The following is a 15,205-nucleotide window of genomic DNA, read 5'->3' as shown; positions in this document are numbered from 1 at the left end:
TATAATGTCATAGTCTTTAGACAAGATAGGGCTTAGAATTACAGTTACTACTGGGACATTTTAAAGGGACAGCAAAAATAGAATTCACTGAATAAAATACCAGGCTTCTGAAGCTGATAGCTTTATATAAACATAGAGAATAGAAATACATTCTTATTTTAAAGGAAGTTAAATAAGTCATGTAAAGAAAGCTAAACGAAACAAACATAAAGTCATCTACAGATAGAAGGAATCTTAGATCAAACACTTTTGATCCCTAGCCAGCGTGACTTCCATAACACGTTCCGTTTATTAAACATTGAACGTTACTAAGAACAAAACACTGGCTCTTTGCAGATAACACCTGGTGACTGTTAATGACTGTCACTATTCCTGTAGCTGAGAGTCAAAAATGCTTATTTCTGTCTAAAGAACTAAAATATGCCTGTTGCCTGTTTTAGTAGATAATCCATTATCTGATAGGTCAATCTTGGGGAAAGAGTTTATTATGTTGTCTTTTTAGATATTTTCTTTGAGAATTTCATAAATGTACACAATGAAATGTTATATCCACCTCCCATTTTTTCCCCTTATCTCCTCATTCATCCTCAGAAAACATCTCATTCCTACCTTTATGTCCTTTTCTTTCCTTTGTTGTTGTTTTGTTTTCAGTGACTCCCTGAGGTCATTTAGCTCTGTGAATATATCCTTGAATGTGAGTCCATTCATTGGGCATAGCAAACCTACCAGTGGTTACACTGCCACAGAAAATGATTCTTTCTCCTCCAGAAACTGTTGACTACAGTGTTAGTGGGTGGAACCAGATACGCTCCCCCCACTCCAGGTTTGACGATGAGCAGATCTTAATAATAGGATTAAGGAATTTATTTTAAAATTCAGCATTGAGAAATATTAATAAGGTTTTCTTGAGGACAGCTTAACATGTCTGAAACATCTTTGCAAAACATTTAAAATTTTATTTTTATCAATTTCTTTTATTTAAATCATTTTAACTATGAAAAAGTATACTTGAAAGAATAGTTTGCCTTATATTCATTCAAAACCTAGAAGGACAAAAACTGTAGTAATTGACTGTGTAAAACTACTTTTGTATGCTAGGATGCTCTATGGCTATTTACTTTACAATTTAACTAAAATTGTAGACTTAAACTTGCTAAAGTAAACTTTAGTAGTAGTCTGCCTAGTAATATGTCTTCATCTGTATGCTGGACGTGTGCATACAGTAGAAAAATATTCTCAAATAATGCATGGCAATGCTTAGCTGTTAGCTACTTTGAGGGAGCAGAATTATGGCTGATTTTTCTCTGTCGTTGATTTTCTTATTCATCAAATCTAATTTTAATTAAACATTAAAAACAAAAATAGACATTATTCTAAGTCACACTTATTAGTATGCAAAGTAATATTTTCCTTTTAAATTTTAGTACAATAGTAATCATGGTCCCTTTTTTAGTAATCATGATAAATCTATTTCAGGTATGCTAAAAATACTTTTAAGTTTAAATTTCTTTAAGCTGACTTCTTTATATTTTTGAAACAGGTACAATCTGATTGTTTTAATGACATTTTTTTCCTAGTTTGCCTCATACCCTTGTTTTTAGTAGTAAGCAGAAGTCATACAGACCCAGCGCTGACGGGTACAGGAGGTGGAGAGGGAAGAAGGGGTGGGTGTTGTGGGGTATTGCAGTACAGGATAGGAAAATCGAAAGTCTGCAGCTAGTTAATAGTTTGCGTGGTATCCTAGAGCAGCTTTTTCATCGTGGTATCTCTGCATTGCTCTGCTCATCAGCAGTCCTTGGTAATCCTCCTCTTACAGCACCTAAAGATTCCTAAGCTTTGCTTTACCATCCATGGCAGGTATGGGACGGAACCAGGACTGTGCTTCCCTCTTGGAGAATCTCCACACAAGATCTTACCTTGGAAGGTGACTTGAGTCACATTCTGCAGCTGGAGAATCTGGTGATAGACATTCTTGTCTATGATAATCATGTTGAAGTGGCAAAATCCCTCAAGGTGATGTTAAGTCAAGATGCATATTATTTTGTTTTTGTATTCTTTTTAGTTTGTATATAATGTTTGAAAGTGATATGTAGTGTGTAGAAATTAACTTCAGATTTATTTATCTTTAAATTTTAACTTACAAAATGAGTATCTAAATTAAAATTTAAAACATTGAATATGATATATATGCACACATTTTAAAATTATTTTTATTTGTGGATATAATTGAATGACTAACTCATCTCCTTCCAACTCCTTACATACTCCCCATTCCTTGCTGTCTTTAACATTTCATGGCCTTGGTTGCTTTGTGTGTGTCTAGTTAGGGTTTCTATTGCTGTGCAGAGACTCCATGACCACAACAACTCTTACAAAAAGACATTTAATTGTGATTGGATTTAAGGTTCAGAGGTTTAGTCCATCATCAATATGGTGGAAAGCATGGGGGCTTCGAAATCAGACATGGTGCTTGGGAACAAGCCAAGTGTTCTATGTCTGGATCAGCAGCTAGGAGAGGGAGCCACTGGGGCCTGGCCTGAGCTTCTGAACCTCAAAGCCCACCCACAGTGACTCAGTTTCTCCAACAGTGTCACACCTACTCCAAGGAGGCTGCATCCTAATAGTGCCACGCCCTGTGGGCCTGTATGAGCCATTTTCATTCAAACCACAGTTTTCTACTCCCTGGCCCCACAGGCTGTGCCATATCATAATGCAGAAACGCATGGACCCAACTTCAAAAGTCCCCACAGTGCAACCCCATTTAACAGTTCATAGTGTCTTCCGAGACTCAGTGGCACTCTAAGATTTTAATCATCTATAAATTCAACAGCGAGGAGGAGATTGCATCCTTCCAACATATTGTGGCATGGGCTGTACATGAGCATGCTAAAACAGAAGAAAGGGAACATAATGAAGAACTACTAGAGCAGAGCAAGGCTGAACACAGACAGCTCCATGCCTCGTCTGAAGTCAGAGCGCTCTTCAGATCTCCAGCTCCCTTCAGCTCTGTGCTAACTCACCTTCCTCTCCGAGACGGTGTCCACTCCCTGTTGGCCACCTTCTTTTCAGGTGACCCCACTGCTCTGCCATCTTGAGCCTCTATGACAGTCCAGCTTCACTTTCTCTGCAGGCCTCGGTGCGGCTGCTCTCCTAAGCTGTAGAGAGGGCTGTCCATAACCCATTCTCTTTCCTTGACTCTGAGGCTGTCAGGCTCTGCTGCTTGCTGGGTCTGAAGTGTGGCTTTCTCTCTGCATCGCATCTTCATCAGTTTTCTGTTTTATGGCTGTCACAGAGCTCACTGTGTAGACCAGATTCTGCCTTCCAAGTGCTAGGATTGAAGGTGTGCACCTCAGTGCCGGGCCGTAAGCTTTTCCTTAATTCCTTTTCACACATTGGACACTTAGCTGGGTGGGGTGTAGCCTGATGAGGTAAACGATGAGGTCACCACTCCCTTTACTCCACTTAGGCTCAGTCTTTTCTTTAATCTGCTCACACTTCCCAGATCTCCATGAGACTGGCCACACGAATGACCACATGACACAATCAGTGCTCGGTTGTTTGTAATGTCCTCTGCCAAAGCATTCGTTCATAGCTCTTCCATTTAGCCTTAGGCAGATGTTTTTAAATAAGGGTAGAAAGTAGCCACATTCTTCACTACAATATCAGAAGAATGATCTCTAGGTCATATATTAATATTATTCTCCCCTGAGCTGGGTCCCCACAGTTCAAATCACCCTCAGCACCACTGTCTTCTATGATCTTATTAGTATTGTCCATTAAGCTATGCTTAAAGCATTTTACTGCTTTTCTAACCCAAACTCCAGAGTCTACAATCCTTGAAAGGAATCGTGGTCTGGCCCATCACAGCAATCCCTCAGCCCCGGTACCACCGTTTGTCTTACCGGCTTTCTGATGCTATAAGCATGATTTAATTGGGGTTGACTTACAGCATCAGAGGTTAATTCACTATCATGGAGGAAGGCGTGCTGCTACACAGGCAGACATGTTGAAGAAGTTGCAGAGTTCTGTGTCGGGACCAGCAGCTAACAGAAAGAGAGTACGAGCCACTGGACTGACTATCTCTTCTAAACCCTCAAAGCCACCTGCAGTGACACACCTCCTAAACAGTGCCCTCCCTGTGGGCCTAGGTGGACTGTTTTCATTCAAAGCAGCATTAGGTAACCAGTGGATGCCTCCTTCCTGCTAAGACGTTTCCCCAGCTGCCCTCCGTGTGTGTAGTTCTTTGTCTGGATTCCAGACCTTGGCATCTTTCTTCCATGCGAACACATCTGTACTGAGCAAGTCTTGCCGGTATGACTTCATGGCTTTAGCTTCTCTCATGTTTCTAGGAGATACAATCTCATAGCAAACTCCCTGTGTCTCTGGCAATTAGGTCTTCATACCCTTCAAACCTGGCGTGAGCATCAGGTTTTAGCCACAGAAAGCCATCACTAAAGCAGTATTATCTCAACATAAGAATAACAATGGCAGACTATTTTATTTAAATGGGTAGCATCTGGACAACATGTATTTGTAACTCTGCTATGACTGGTTTTCATTTCTAATGTCCACCTCTTAGTAGCTTAGAAGACTAGAAGCAATGGAAATGTGAATTTTCATCATACATTACTTTGTATGAAGCAGTATATTTTGTGTTGGTAAAGTTTTCAAGTTATTGTAGGAAACAAGATTTCACAGTCAGTAAAGAAAACATCTTAAAGCTACATATTTTCTGTAGAATTTCCTTGTGCTCTTTGCTCACTTGGTTTTCCAAAAATGGATTTTTGAGTTATTGGTATATGCTGGAGCAAAGTCTCATTATTGGAAGCAGATTCTGCAGTCTGGCTCTGGACCTGACTATGCATGCGCTGCAGCTCCTACTCCATGGACCACTGGTTCCGAACAGCTTGAAGGCAGTCTCTGTTTCTGCATGGCTGAGTGAAAGCACCGAGGTCCCAGTCACCACAGTCACTGTTTCTGTCTGTGACAGGCACATGACTAAGGTTCTAGCCCAATTCCAGCTCTAACATGAACTGTGTGCATCTTACTTAAGTGTTACACCACCTCTACCACCACAGTAATTTGAATGGGTCTCTGTTTATTGTGTAGACTTTCTTACTGCCCATGGAAATTTGGCAGTTTTTATTAAACTTAGACTCATAAATAGTAGAGAATACATTTTGTTAATTTTTACCTATATATTTTTAAAGTCTCCTATAGCAGATACCACTATCTTGAATGACAGTACAAAGTGATTGGGATATTATCTCAAGAGAGAAGAGCTTGCTTCATCCCATTTTATACGAGAAGATAAGTCTGCAGTGTCCTTTTCCGGGTTTAATAAACTTAGCTGTGGATCATTTCAACCTGTTTATAAGAAGAGAAAACACAGAAATAAGACTGCATGTGCAGCTCAGTGCTGTTCTCTTTTGTTAAATGAATGTCCTCATATCGCGTTACAGAATGTCCTATCTGACCAGATCAGTAACAAGGTGAAGGGCGGGCCATGGCGTATGTGTGCAGGCACCTGGACTTAGGAAAATACTTTTGAAAACAAACTTCTGAATTTTTCTCTGAAGATTCCGTCTCATGGATTAACTTTCTCTGGGAACAGTAGTAGCCATAAGTGTAAATCTGAAGGTTTCTCCTGGTGTGCAGACGTCTTTACTGAGGAGAGAGGACGTGCACTTTTACTCTGTTGTTCACTTTGATCTTTGGGTCATTGGAATTCTCGTCTCTTTCCCTGTGCTCATGTCCTAATTACACATGTTCCTCCACCTGCCCTGCCTCCCTCCCTACATCTCAGCTCGTTGCAAAGTCGCTCAGGGCAGGGAGGATGAAAGCACATCTGCAGATTGAGCAGTCTGAGAATTACTGTGAATGGATTTTTAGCCATAATGTTGTATCTTCTGCATTGTCCACTAGAGGGTGACTTGAGCACACGTAAGAAAATAGATGACATGCCATTCCTCTCAAGGACATCACAGCATTATATGGCGTTTGCAGGACTGTGTCAGGATGCAAAGAATCCTGTCTGTGTGATATAACTATGTATTATTGCTTGGTACCAGTTTTACTCTTTCCTCACAAATTGGAAGTCTTCAGTCACGTGGCATTGGTACGCATACCTTGTTCTCAGCACTTCAGTGTCAGCGTGCATGGGATAATTTCATAACTTGTATAGGAGCAGGAAAGGGGTTTTTAATCATGACTTTATTATGAAGCATAATATCAACTTCCATAAACGATGCACTCTTACCATGCTGTAATTCTTAAACAGCATAAACATACATCGTCATAATCCCACTTGTCATCAGTGGCCCACTACTTACACTTAGCTGTAGGAGCAAATACAAAACTGGAGCGCACTCTTACAGAGGTGCAGTGATTCCTCCAGTCATATATTGTGAGAGCCCATCTCACTGACTAACCCTTTGTAACAGATTACACGACACTTTTATGATTTGTAAATCTGGGGAAAATATTGTATTACTAACAAAATTAAACAATTTTTAACATAATAGATCATCAGACACATTTCATAATTTTTACCCAAGCTTTATAAAAATGCAATGCTGCCTCCAGAAGGCATTTCTGATTATAACAATTTGTCATGTTGACTCTGATCTGCTCAGAGAAGTAAGCTCTATGCTGACCTATACATGTTGCATACTAATCCAGTATATGAAGGAGACCTGTAATAAGTAGCAGGCATTCACCATTCACACTCTGCTGAAGAGCTACACACGGGACCTTCTCAAGCACCTGCAGTTCCACTTGCTCTAGCACGAAGCTATGCTCTGTGCTCCTTAGACTGACATTGTATTTCCACATTGCTCCACGTCCTACTCTCCAGAGGATGGACGCTTTTCTTCCATACACAGCTTTGGAATACTTGTCAGATGTCATGAAAGACCCTGTGGTGGTTTGCATATGCTTGGCCCAGGGAGTGGCACTATTAGAAGGTGTGGCCTTGTTGAAGGAAGTGTGTTACTCTGGGGGTGGGCTTGGAGACCCTCCTAGCTGCCTGAGGATGCTTGCTTTGTTCCAGGTTTCCTTTGGATGAAGCTGTAGACCTCTCAGCTCCCCCTGCTGAGATGCTGTCATGTTCTCTTTTTGATGACTGACCTTCTGAACCTGTAAGGCAGCCCCAGTTAAATGTTTTCCTTTATAAGACTTGCCTTGGTCATGGTGTCTGTTCACAGCAATAAAACCCTAAATAACTAAGACAGACCCTGAACTGTCTGGCTAAAATCTCCTTAAATTTAAATTTTAATAGAAATGAAATTATACTTCAGATAGCTTAGGCAATGTAGGTCATTTCCCCGTGTGGCAGCTTTCCCGTCCTTTGAATGTTATCAACATCTGTACTATGGACATGCTGTACTAATATATAATCAAGACATAGTGAACATTCCAAAACGCTTACAAAGTAGACATTTTAATATTTATTATTATAGTATCACACTTTAGAGTCCTCAGAAAAGTACATATTTCTCTTGAGATTTGACATATTTTCCCCAAACCTCTGTTTTCCCTGTTCTATCTCTGATGTAAAGGCATGTGGGGGAAATAGGATGGATGGGTCCTCCTGCCTACCCTCTTCAGAAAATGCACAAGGACTGTGAAGGCCCTTAGAGGGGAGGAACAGTGCGAGCACAGCTGTGTCTGTGACGTCTCTACTGTCCTCGCTCCACCTGCATGAGAGACCAACAAGGGGGCTTCAGCGTGGAGCCCTTGGTGGCTCGTCTCTCTCTCCTTCCCTCCTCTCCACTTAGCCCCACTTCTACCCCTCACTTTGAAGCTTTTCTTTCTAATGTTATCACAATTATACTGAATTTGTAGGGGAAAGGAGAAACGTGGCTTCTCATTTATCACATACTCAGGAATACTGTTTATATGCACATGAATTAAATTTCTTCTTTTGCATTCTTTTTTGCTCATAAGACTATATAAAATTATATGCAGTTTATATTGTGTAGTTTGTCTCTTTGGATAGATGTCAGTGTCTTAATTTTATTTATTTTATTTTATTTTATGAAAATGCATTGCCTGGGCTGGGTTTGAATATGTAGGCACGAACTGCCTTTCCCCATGGCTGGTACTAGAGGCTATACAGCACATGACTCTCGGTATTAGTGTTTTGGGACACTGTATTATGTTTTCTCATTAGAAGACTTCATTGAGGAAAATCTTAAATTGTCTAGTTGAAGGTGGTTTGACTAAATTTAGAAAAATAGCTGACATTGACTATAGAGTAGTTAAAATTCTGGTTTGATCCCATATTTAGTTAACATAATATTTTACAAGGTTGTGGTGAATGTACAACTGTTATACTAAAACTTAGGTTTCTATAGAATTTGCGCTATACGGAAAAGCATATGGTGGCACATACATGTAATGCCAGGAGTAAGAGGGCTAAGGAACATGTTTGTGCCTAGCAAGAAAATCAGCCTGTGAAATTAAAAAGGTCCATTATGTTATTTTGACAAAATTACATGATTAATTTCTTTATAATGTGTCATAGTGAGGTCATTTTATGTAACATTTTTAATATTATTTTAGAGCAGTTCAAGCAAGTTTTTTTTGTAATATTATCAGATAGAATGCCATTTCATCTTAAATACCTTCTCTGTTTTATTGACAGGCCTCTGAAATGGGCCTGCTTGTGCTGTGTAATGTGTATGTTTCCAGTCCACGCAGGACCTGAGTCACAGAGCCGTCCTGTGTCCTCTGTGGTTGGACAGTGTCCCTGGTCATTGTGTTCTTGGTTCTGGCCTCCTATTGATCTTGAATTTTTCAAATATCAGAAATTGTTTAATCAATCCCTTTTATTCTAAAATGATATTTTAAATCATTTTTTTGCAGATTGGAAGCTTCCTTAGAGTATATAGCCTCCATACCAAACTTCAGTCTGTCACCTCGGAAGCCGGTAGTTCATTGTTGAGACTGGAGTTTCATCTCCATGGAGGGACCAGTTACGGGCGAGGAATCAGGGTTTTGCCAGATACAAGCTCTTGTGTGGATCAGCTGAAAAAGTGAGTATTTTGTGTCCCTTTTTGAAAAACATTATAGGTTACTTTGCAAGCCTGGTCCTCAGGTGGTGTCAGGCCTTTGGTTGGTTTGTTTTTCCTCATTGTCTTGCTGAAAATCAAAACCAGACATTTACCTGCCAGGCAGATTATACCACTGAACTGTCTTTCTGTCTCTCCTCTATGTTCTTCAGTGCTTTCATATAGTATATTTTGATCATATTCTTTTCCCTAACTACTCCCATATTTGTCCTCACATTTCTGCATACCCAACTTTATGCTCGCTCTCTCTCTCTCTCTCTCTCTCTCTCTCTCTCTCTCTCTCTCTCTCTCTCTTCTCTCTCTCTCTCTCTGTCTTTCTCAAAAAGGAAAATAACAAATCAAAACACATAAACTAGACAGACAGTTAACAATGCAAAAAATAACCAAGCATACACTGCACCAAACAAGAACATCGACAAAATGTCTATACTGTTGGGCTCTGGACAATGTAGGGCCTGTCCTAGAGCTGTTGATACACCACATGAAACTCCATTGTGAAAACTGATTTTCCTGTATCCATCAGATATAGTTAATTAATTTCTTGGTTAGGGGAGGCTTTATGTCCACTTCCCTTTTTAGAGCTAAGATTTTTTTTTCCTGTTTTGAACCTGTGTGTGTCAATTTGCATGTTGTGACAGTCTCTGAGTTCGTGTGAGCATCAGTCCTTTTTTGTCTGAAAGATGGCATTCTGTCTTTCTCCTTCTCTCCTACATCAATCCCGAGGCCTGATATTCTATTTAAAGAGGAGTGCCCCAGCAACTTTGAGCTCTCTACATATTGTCCACTAGGGATCACTTTAGGAACATCAAGTGCAAGAAGCAGCTTCTCTGACGAGGTGGAGTGCCGCCTCAGTCTTTTAAGATACAGTCAGGTTGACAACTGAGAAAACCCACCCCAATCCATTTCTTGTCAGCTTTACACACAGGCATGCCTCCTTGTGTCCAAATGAAAATAACCAGGTTGTAAGAATGCCTGCTCCTTGTTCAGTTGCAAACACATGAGTGGTCAGCCTACCTGGATGGGGTTACCTGCCCCAAGGTCACCACTCCCTAATTCCATTTGATATCCATGAATTCAGGATTTAACTCCCTTTCACTTTCTTGTGCCCCTCTAATACTTGGACTGTACATTTAATGTTTTTCCTTTTTAAGTTTGCTATGCTTAATCAAAATGAACTTCATCAGAGTAAACCAAAGAACAAATTATCTGCTGGGCTTTTTTAGACTAGCTTTGTCAATAAATTTAATCTGAATCTCTTTAGCTTATCCTCGAGTAGACTCTTCAGACATGGGCAAAAAATAAACCACATTCTTTACCAAAACATTTCAAAAATGATTTTTAGGCAACATGCTAAAATTACTCTCCTGAAACCTCTTGTGTCAGGCACACAGAGTTCAAATGACCCTGAGCACCAATGTCTTCCACAGATTTCCTGCAGGTCAGTGATCAGAAAGCAATGGAGACAGGTGGTCTGGAAGGGAGTGCTGAAAGGGGCTGAAGCCAGCAGACCAAGCTTACTTTTCCAAGCCTTGGTGACATCATTGTAACTGACAGTGTTAACCATTAAGTTCCCAGATTGTTTTTATGTAGTATTTTATTAACTCGGTGTTCTGTTCCTATCTTTCTCCCTATGCTGCTTATTGTAAAGGCTTTAGAAGTCTCAGATAGTCTGTTAAAAGCTACAGAATATTGATTAGAATCATACCATTGGTACAACAATGAACTCCTGAATTTCGGGATGTGGCTGAAAATTTTTCCCTATTTGCTGCACAATTTGCTTTTATATTCTTCAATCTTAGAGATCTGGAACGTGCAGATCCAGCAGTTACTCAGCCTTCGAATGCCATCAGTCAATCAAAAGAGGAGGACAGCCTTGCATTTTCAAGTAAGCACGGTTTATAACATTGAGATCTTACTTCCTCATACGTTTAGGAGCGCAGTTTCCTTTTCAGTGATTTCCTGCTTAGGTCTCTCTTTCCCGTTCATCTGACTATAAAAAGTACATGTGTATATTCATAAAAGTAACTCCTTAAACATTTATTTTGTCCTATGCACTAACTATCTCGACTCACCCTTAATATATAATCACATTTTCAAATTAATAGTGTTTACTTGATTTTTGATGTGTGTTTAGTGTTTTGTATTTACCAAAAAAAAAAAAAAAAAAAAAAAGGAAAAAAAGTTTCATGAATTTCCCTAAGCAACCACTTTCCTTGTCAGTTCCTAAAAATAACAAAAGGTATTAATATTCCCTTATATTAACTTGTCCAAGTTGGTGTTTCCCATATATGGATGTTGAATGCTTAAACATGAATCATCCAAATCTCTCAAAGATAGTCTCCTTGTTGATCTCAAAGGGATTGCTTTTGGACACACTGTGTTCTGAGATTCATCTATTTGGGACATATGCCAGTAGCTCATTTCTTAATGCTGAGAGGTGTGCTGATGTGGGCTTGAACTTAGCAGCATTGTCTGTCTCTTTTCATGTTTATGCAGCTTCTGTATCTACCAAAACATCCAGTGGCTACCAACACGGTTTTACTGGGGTTTCCAAGGAATCACTTAGTACTGTATTTTGAGCTATCTTTTTGTAACAATTCCTAGTAATAGTAATAGTTTCCAAACCATTTCTTAAAAAACAAAACAAGCCACCCCCCCCCCAAAAAAAAAGAAAAAGACCAGCTAAAGATCTGTGTTCTCTGTGAATGACCTTCCTTCCTTGCTATCAATAAAACTACGAGTTGACTTTTAAGCTTTTCTGGTTTGTCAGTTATTCTATCAATACCAAAGTATTGCCTGTCAAGCTTTACAGCTTTTGTTACGAATAGCTGAACTTGAGGAAAGTAGATGTGGCAACATTTCTTTAGGCTTTCTTTGTTTCCTTTGGACAGTGTTCTTCCTTATTTTAAGTTCTACATTACGTTTCTAATGGACTTAAGTTTCTGAAGAGCTGTGTAAGTGTGATTTCCGTTTCTCTTGTTTAGGCTCCGGCTCAGTGTCACTGTATGAGGAGGAACGATGTCAACAAGTCTCTGCTACAAGTAAGACCGCTCACAATTCAGTAAGCAGAGTACAGGTGCCTGTCTGCAACTGCCCAAGCAAGTGACAGCACTTAGAGTTTGTGTGTAGGATAAGGTAAAACCTGCGCATGTCATAGCTCTATACTGAATATGTATTTAAGTCATAGATCAATACCATTTATAACATTGCATTGGGTGTGTTATTAGTTTAATGATATAAATCGTACTCTGACATTAATTCAATTTAACGTGATACACCTAAGAAAATATTTTCACTATGCTCCCAAATTTTAACATTAACATAAATAGTACACATTTGCCATGCACACTTATTTTAACTAACTTGGGGGAAAAAAACTTTAATTCAGAAAAATTACATTAACATAAGTACATTAAATAATTTGAGTAGTTTATTAAATGTATAATGCTGTAAAATGGAAGGTTTTTTTCTTGGCTAAGGAGACGTAAGTATTGGGTGAAAGTGTTGAAACTGAAGGTGGCTTATATACAGGCTTTAGATGGCTGTGTGGAAACTACCACAGCTGTGGTCAACAGAGGTAGTGACCTCTGGAAGCAAGAATCGTGAAATGCAGACAGATCTTGACCTATAAAGATAGTCCTGGTATCTTTAGAGAAAAGGCAGATTCCAAAACTTGGACAAGGAGATTAGAACTAAACCAAGAACATCCTGAACTTCTAGAAAGTAAAGAAATTCTCAGTGAATAGAAAAATATCAAATCTGGAACAATGTGATCATCAAAGTAAACGTTAAGGGTGAGTTAGAATTAATGGAGTAAAACTGCATTGTATGAACTCAGGTTGCTAATAAAAATTAATGAACTGTGATTGAATGGAAAACTGTTAAAAGATGAAATGCTACCTTATAAATGAAAAAATCAAAAATTTACCAGTTTGCAAACATGAAGCTAAATATTGATTTAATTGTGAACAAACTATTGGATCTAAATGTTTGATAAAGAATAATGAGGTTAACCCTTTCTGCTTACTCCCTTACTAACTGCAAAGTTGGAAATTAGTTCAGAGTAGAGTAATGCTGAACATCTTTTGCTTACCAGGGCCAATTCCCTCCCTGAAGGGCAAGCTCCTTTAAGAGACCTTCCTAGAATGCATTAAGAGCCAGTGTAACAAAGGAGCTTCTGTTCCAAAAAGGCATGCCTCAGTCCGAGCTGGAGAACATACTAGCACACCCAAATGATGCTTACTCAGCAAAGTGAGTAACACAGATAGACTGGGCCCTTCCAAGTTAGAATGTGAGCTCATGGAAGACAAATAGTCTGCACGGTCCAGATTAGAGTAGAACCGTGAACGCTGGAAAGATCTCAGTATCTGATAATTGTATAATAGCATTAAATTTAAGTTGATTATCTTTGAAACTGTTATTACCGCTATTTCACTGAAACGTTCTTTTCATAAAGCACTGAAGTATTGGGAAGGACGTAATGCCTGCAAGCGGCTCTTCAGTTACAAAGTTGTAAGGAGACAGATAAAGGCGGTGTATATTACAGCTGGTGGGTCTTCTTGAAGCATTTTCTGGGCATCTTTATGTTCTCACAATTTTCATTTAAGTTTGAAAGTAATATGAAGTTCAGGTATTTTAAAAGATTACCTCAAAGGTGAGTGAGGCAGACCAGGTCTGCACAGCATGGGTGTTTCACACAGGAAGGAAATAGAAATGTATTCCCTGCAGGAAGGCTGTGTTGCATTAGAGTGATGTGCAGAATATTTTCCTGACAGGTTTGCAGGCCTGGGGAAGGGTTAGCTCCCTGAGGTATGTATGAAAGAGCTGAGTCAGAGCTTTGCAGTAGACTGCTTCATGTAAACTCATTTCAGCTCTTCCAAACCTCGCAGTTTTCTGTTTCCAAGGTACTTCCTCCTACTGTTCTCTTCTTCTATTGTTAACTCTGATTGCCTCCCCCTCCCACATCCTTTCCTCTTCTCCTATTGCCCCTTTCTGCTTATAAAATGAATCCCTTTTCTTTCACACACTGCATGACTGTGATAATTGAATTCTCCTAATCACCATTCTAGTCTCATTCTGACTCTTGAATGAAAGGGGGTTCAGTAAAGTTGTGAATTTGAGCTACCCAGGACCAGAGCCTCTGAGTGGCAGATAATTTTTATTTAGTAAATACATGTTTGATGAAATCCAGTTGGCATGTAAGCTGTGACCTAATGAATTGTCTGAGAGGTTGGCAGTGAATTGATTGACACTTTATACAAATAATATTAATTTTCTTGTTAAAATGGTCCATCAAGTTTTCCATAAGTTAGATGTTTGGAAATTTCTATTATGACTATATTAAAATATATAAGCACATAGTATTTAATGGTATAAAGATGCATAAGCACATTGTCTATAATTAAGTTACCCCTTGTTCCAGTTATATCTGATTTTAGGTTTGGTGAGTACCTGCTCTGTCTGCCACTGTGTCCATCTAGAAACTATAACTGTAGCTGACATAGATTTCTTAGTACATCTTTGCTTCAGGAGAATTTATGCCAAATGTAGCTAAGACTCCCATACATTAGTTACTCTGATTGAATGTAAAATTTCTTTACAGTACTTACAAATCACCGATATTTAGAGAAAACACCATTGTGTGCCATTTTGAAGCAAAAAGGTCCTCAACAATATCGGATCCGTGCCAAACTGAGATCATATTTGCCCAGAAGACTTTTCCAGTCTGTTAAACTTCATTGTCCTAAATGTCATTTATTGTAAGTATTTTCCAAAATGAAAACAAGCAAAGAAACATTTTATGTCATATTGTTTATTGTATGTATGTGTATACACACACACACACACACACACACACACACACACACACACACACACAATATATATATATATGAATGGCCATATGTATGTATCGTTGACTGTGTATGTGAAGTTTTAAGTTCTAAAATCAGTAAATTATGATTTGATTGATTTATAGTATTTTAGAAAAATGCTGATGACTTAAAGGGAAAGTAGCAAATTCCTCTAAAAGCTCCTTCTGCGTAGTAATAATAAATAAAATAGAGTCTATGTGCAGACTTAAAATTCAAGGCTTAGTAAGTGTAATAGAACTGGAGTTTTTCTGTCATGCT

General features: G+C 38.9%; 1 protein-coding gene across 1 annotated transcript in view; it reads left to right on the top strand.

Annotated features, from left to right (window-relative positions):
- The window catches only part of POT1 (protection of telomeres 1), a 56,024-nt gene that overhangs the window by 26,887 nt on the left and 13,932 nt on the right, over window positions 1–15,205 (top strand). Inside the window, exons 6-10 of the mRNA XM_080936574.1 lie at window positions 1,858–2,013; window positions 8,869–9,038; window positions 10,874–10,959; window positions 12,059–12,115; window positions 14,677–14,833. Of these exons, the coding sequence (XP_080792700.1) occupies window positions 1,858–2,013; window positions 8,869–9,038; window positions 10,874–10,959; window positions 12,059–12,115; window positions 14,677–14,833 (626 nt within the window). The remainder of the gene's footprint in view (window positions 1–1,857; window positions 2,014–8,868; window positions 9,039–10,873; window positions 10,960–12,058; window positions 12,116–14,676; window positions 14,834–15,205) is intronic.

This window comes from Micromys minutus, assembly GCF_963924665.1.
Source record: "Micromys minutus genome assembly, chromosome: 23".
Lineage (NCBI taxonomy): Eukaryota > Metazoa > Chordata > Mammalia > Rodentia > Muridae > Micromys > Micromys minutus.
The sequence above is the reverse complement of the archived record's forward strand: the minus strand, read 5'-3'. Positions and strand labels throughout refer to the sequence as shown.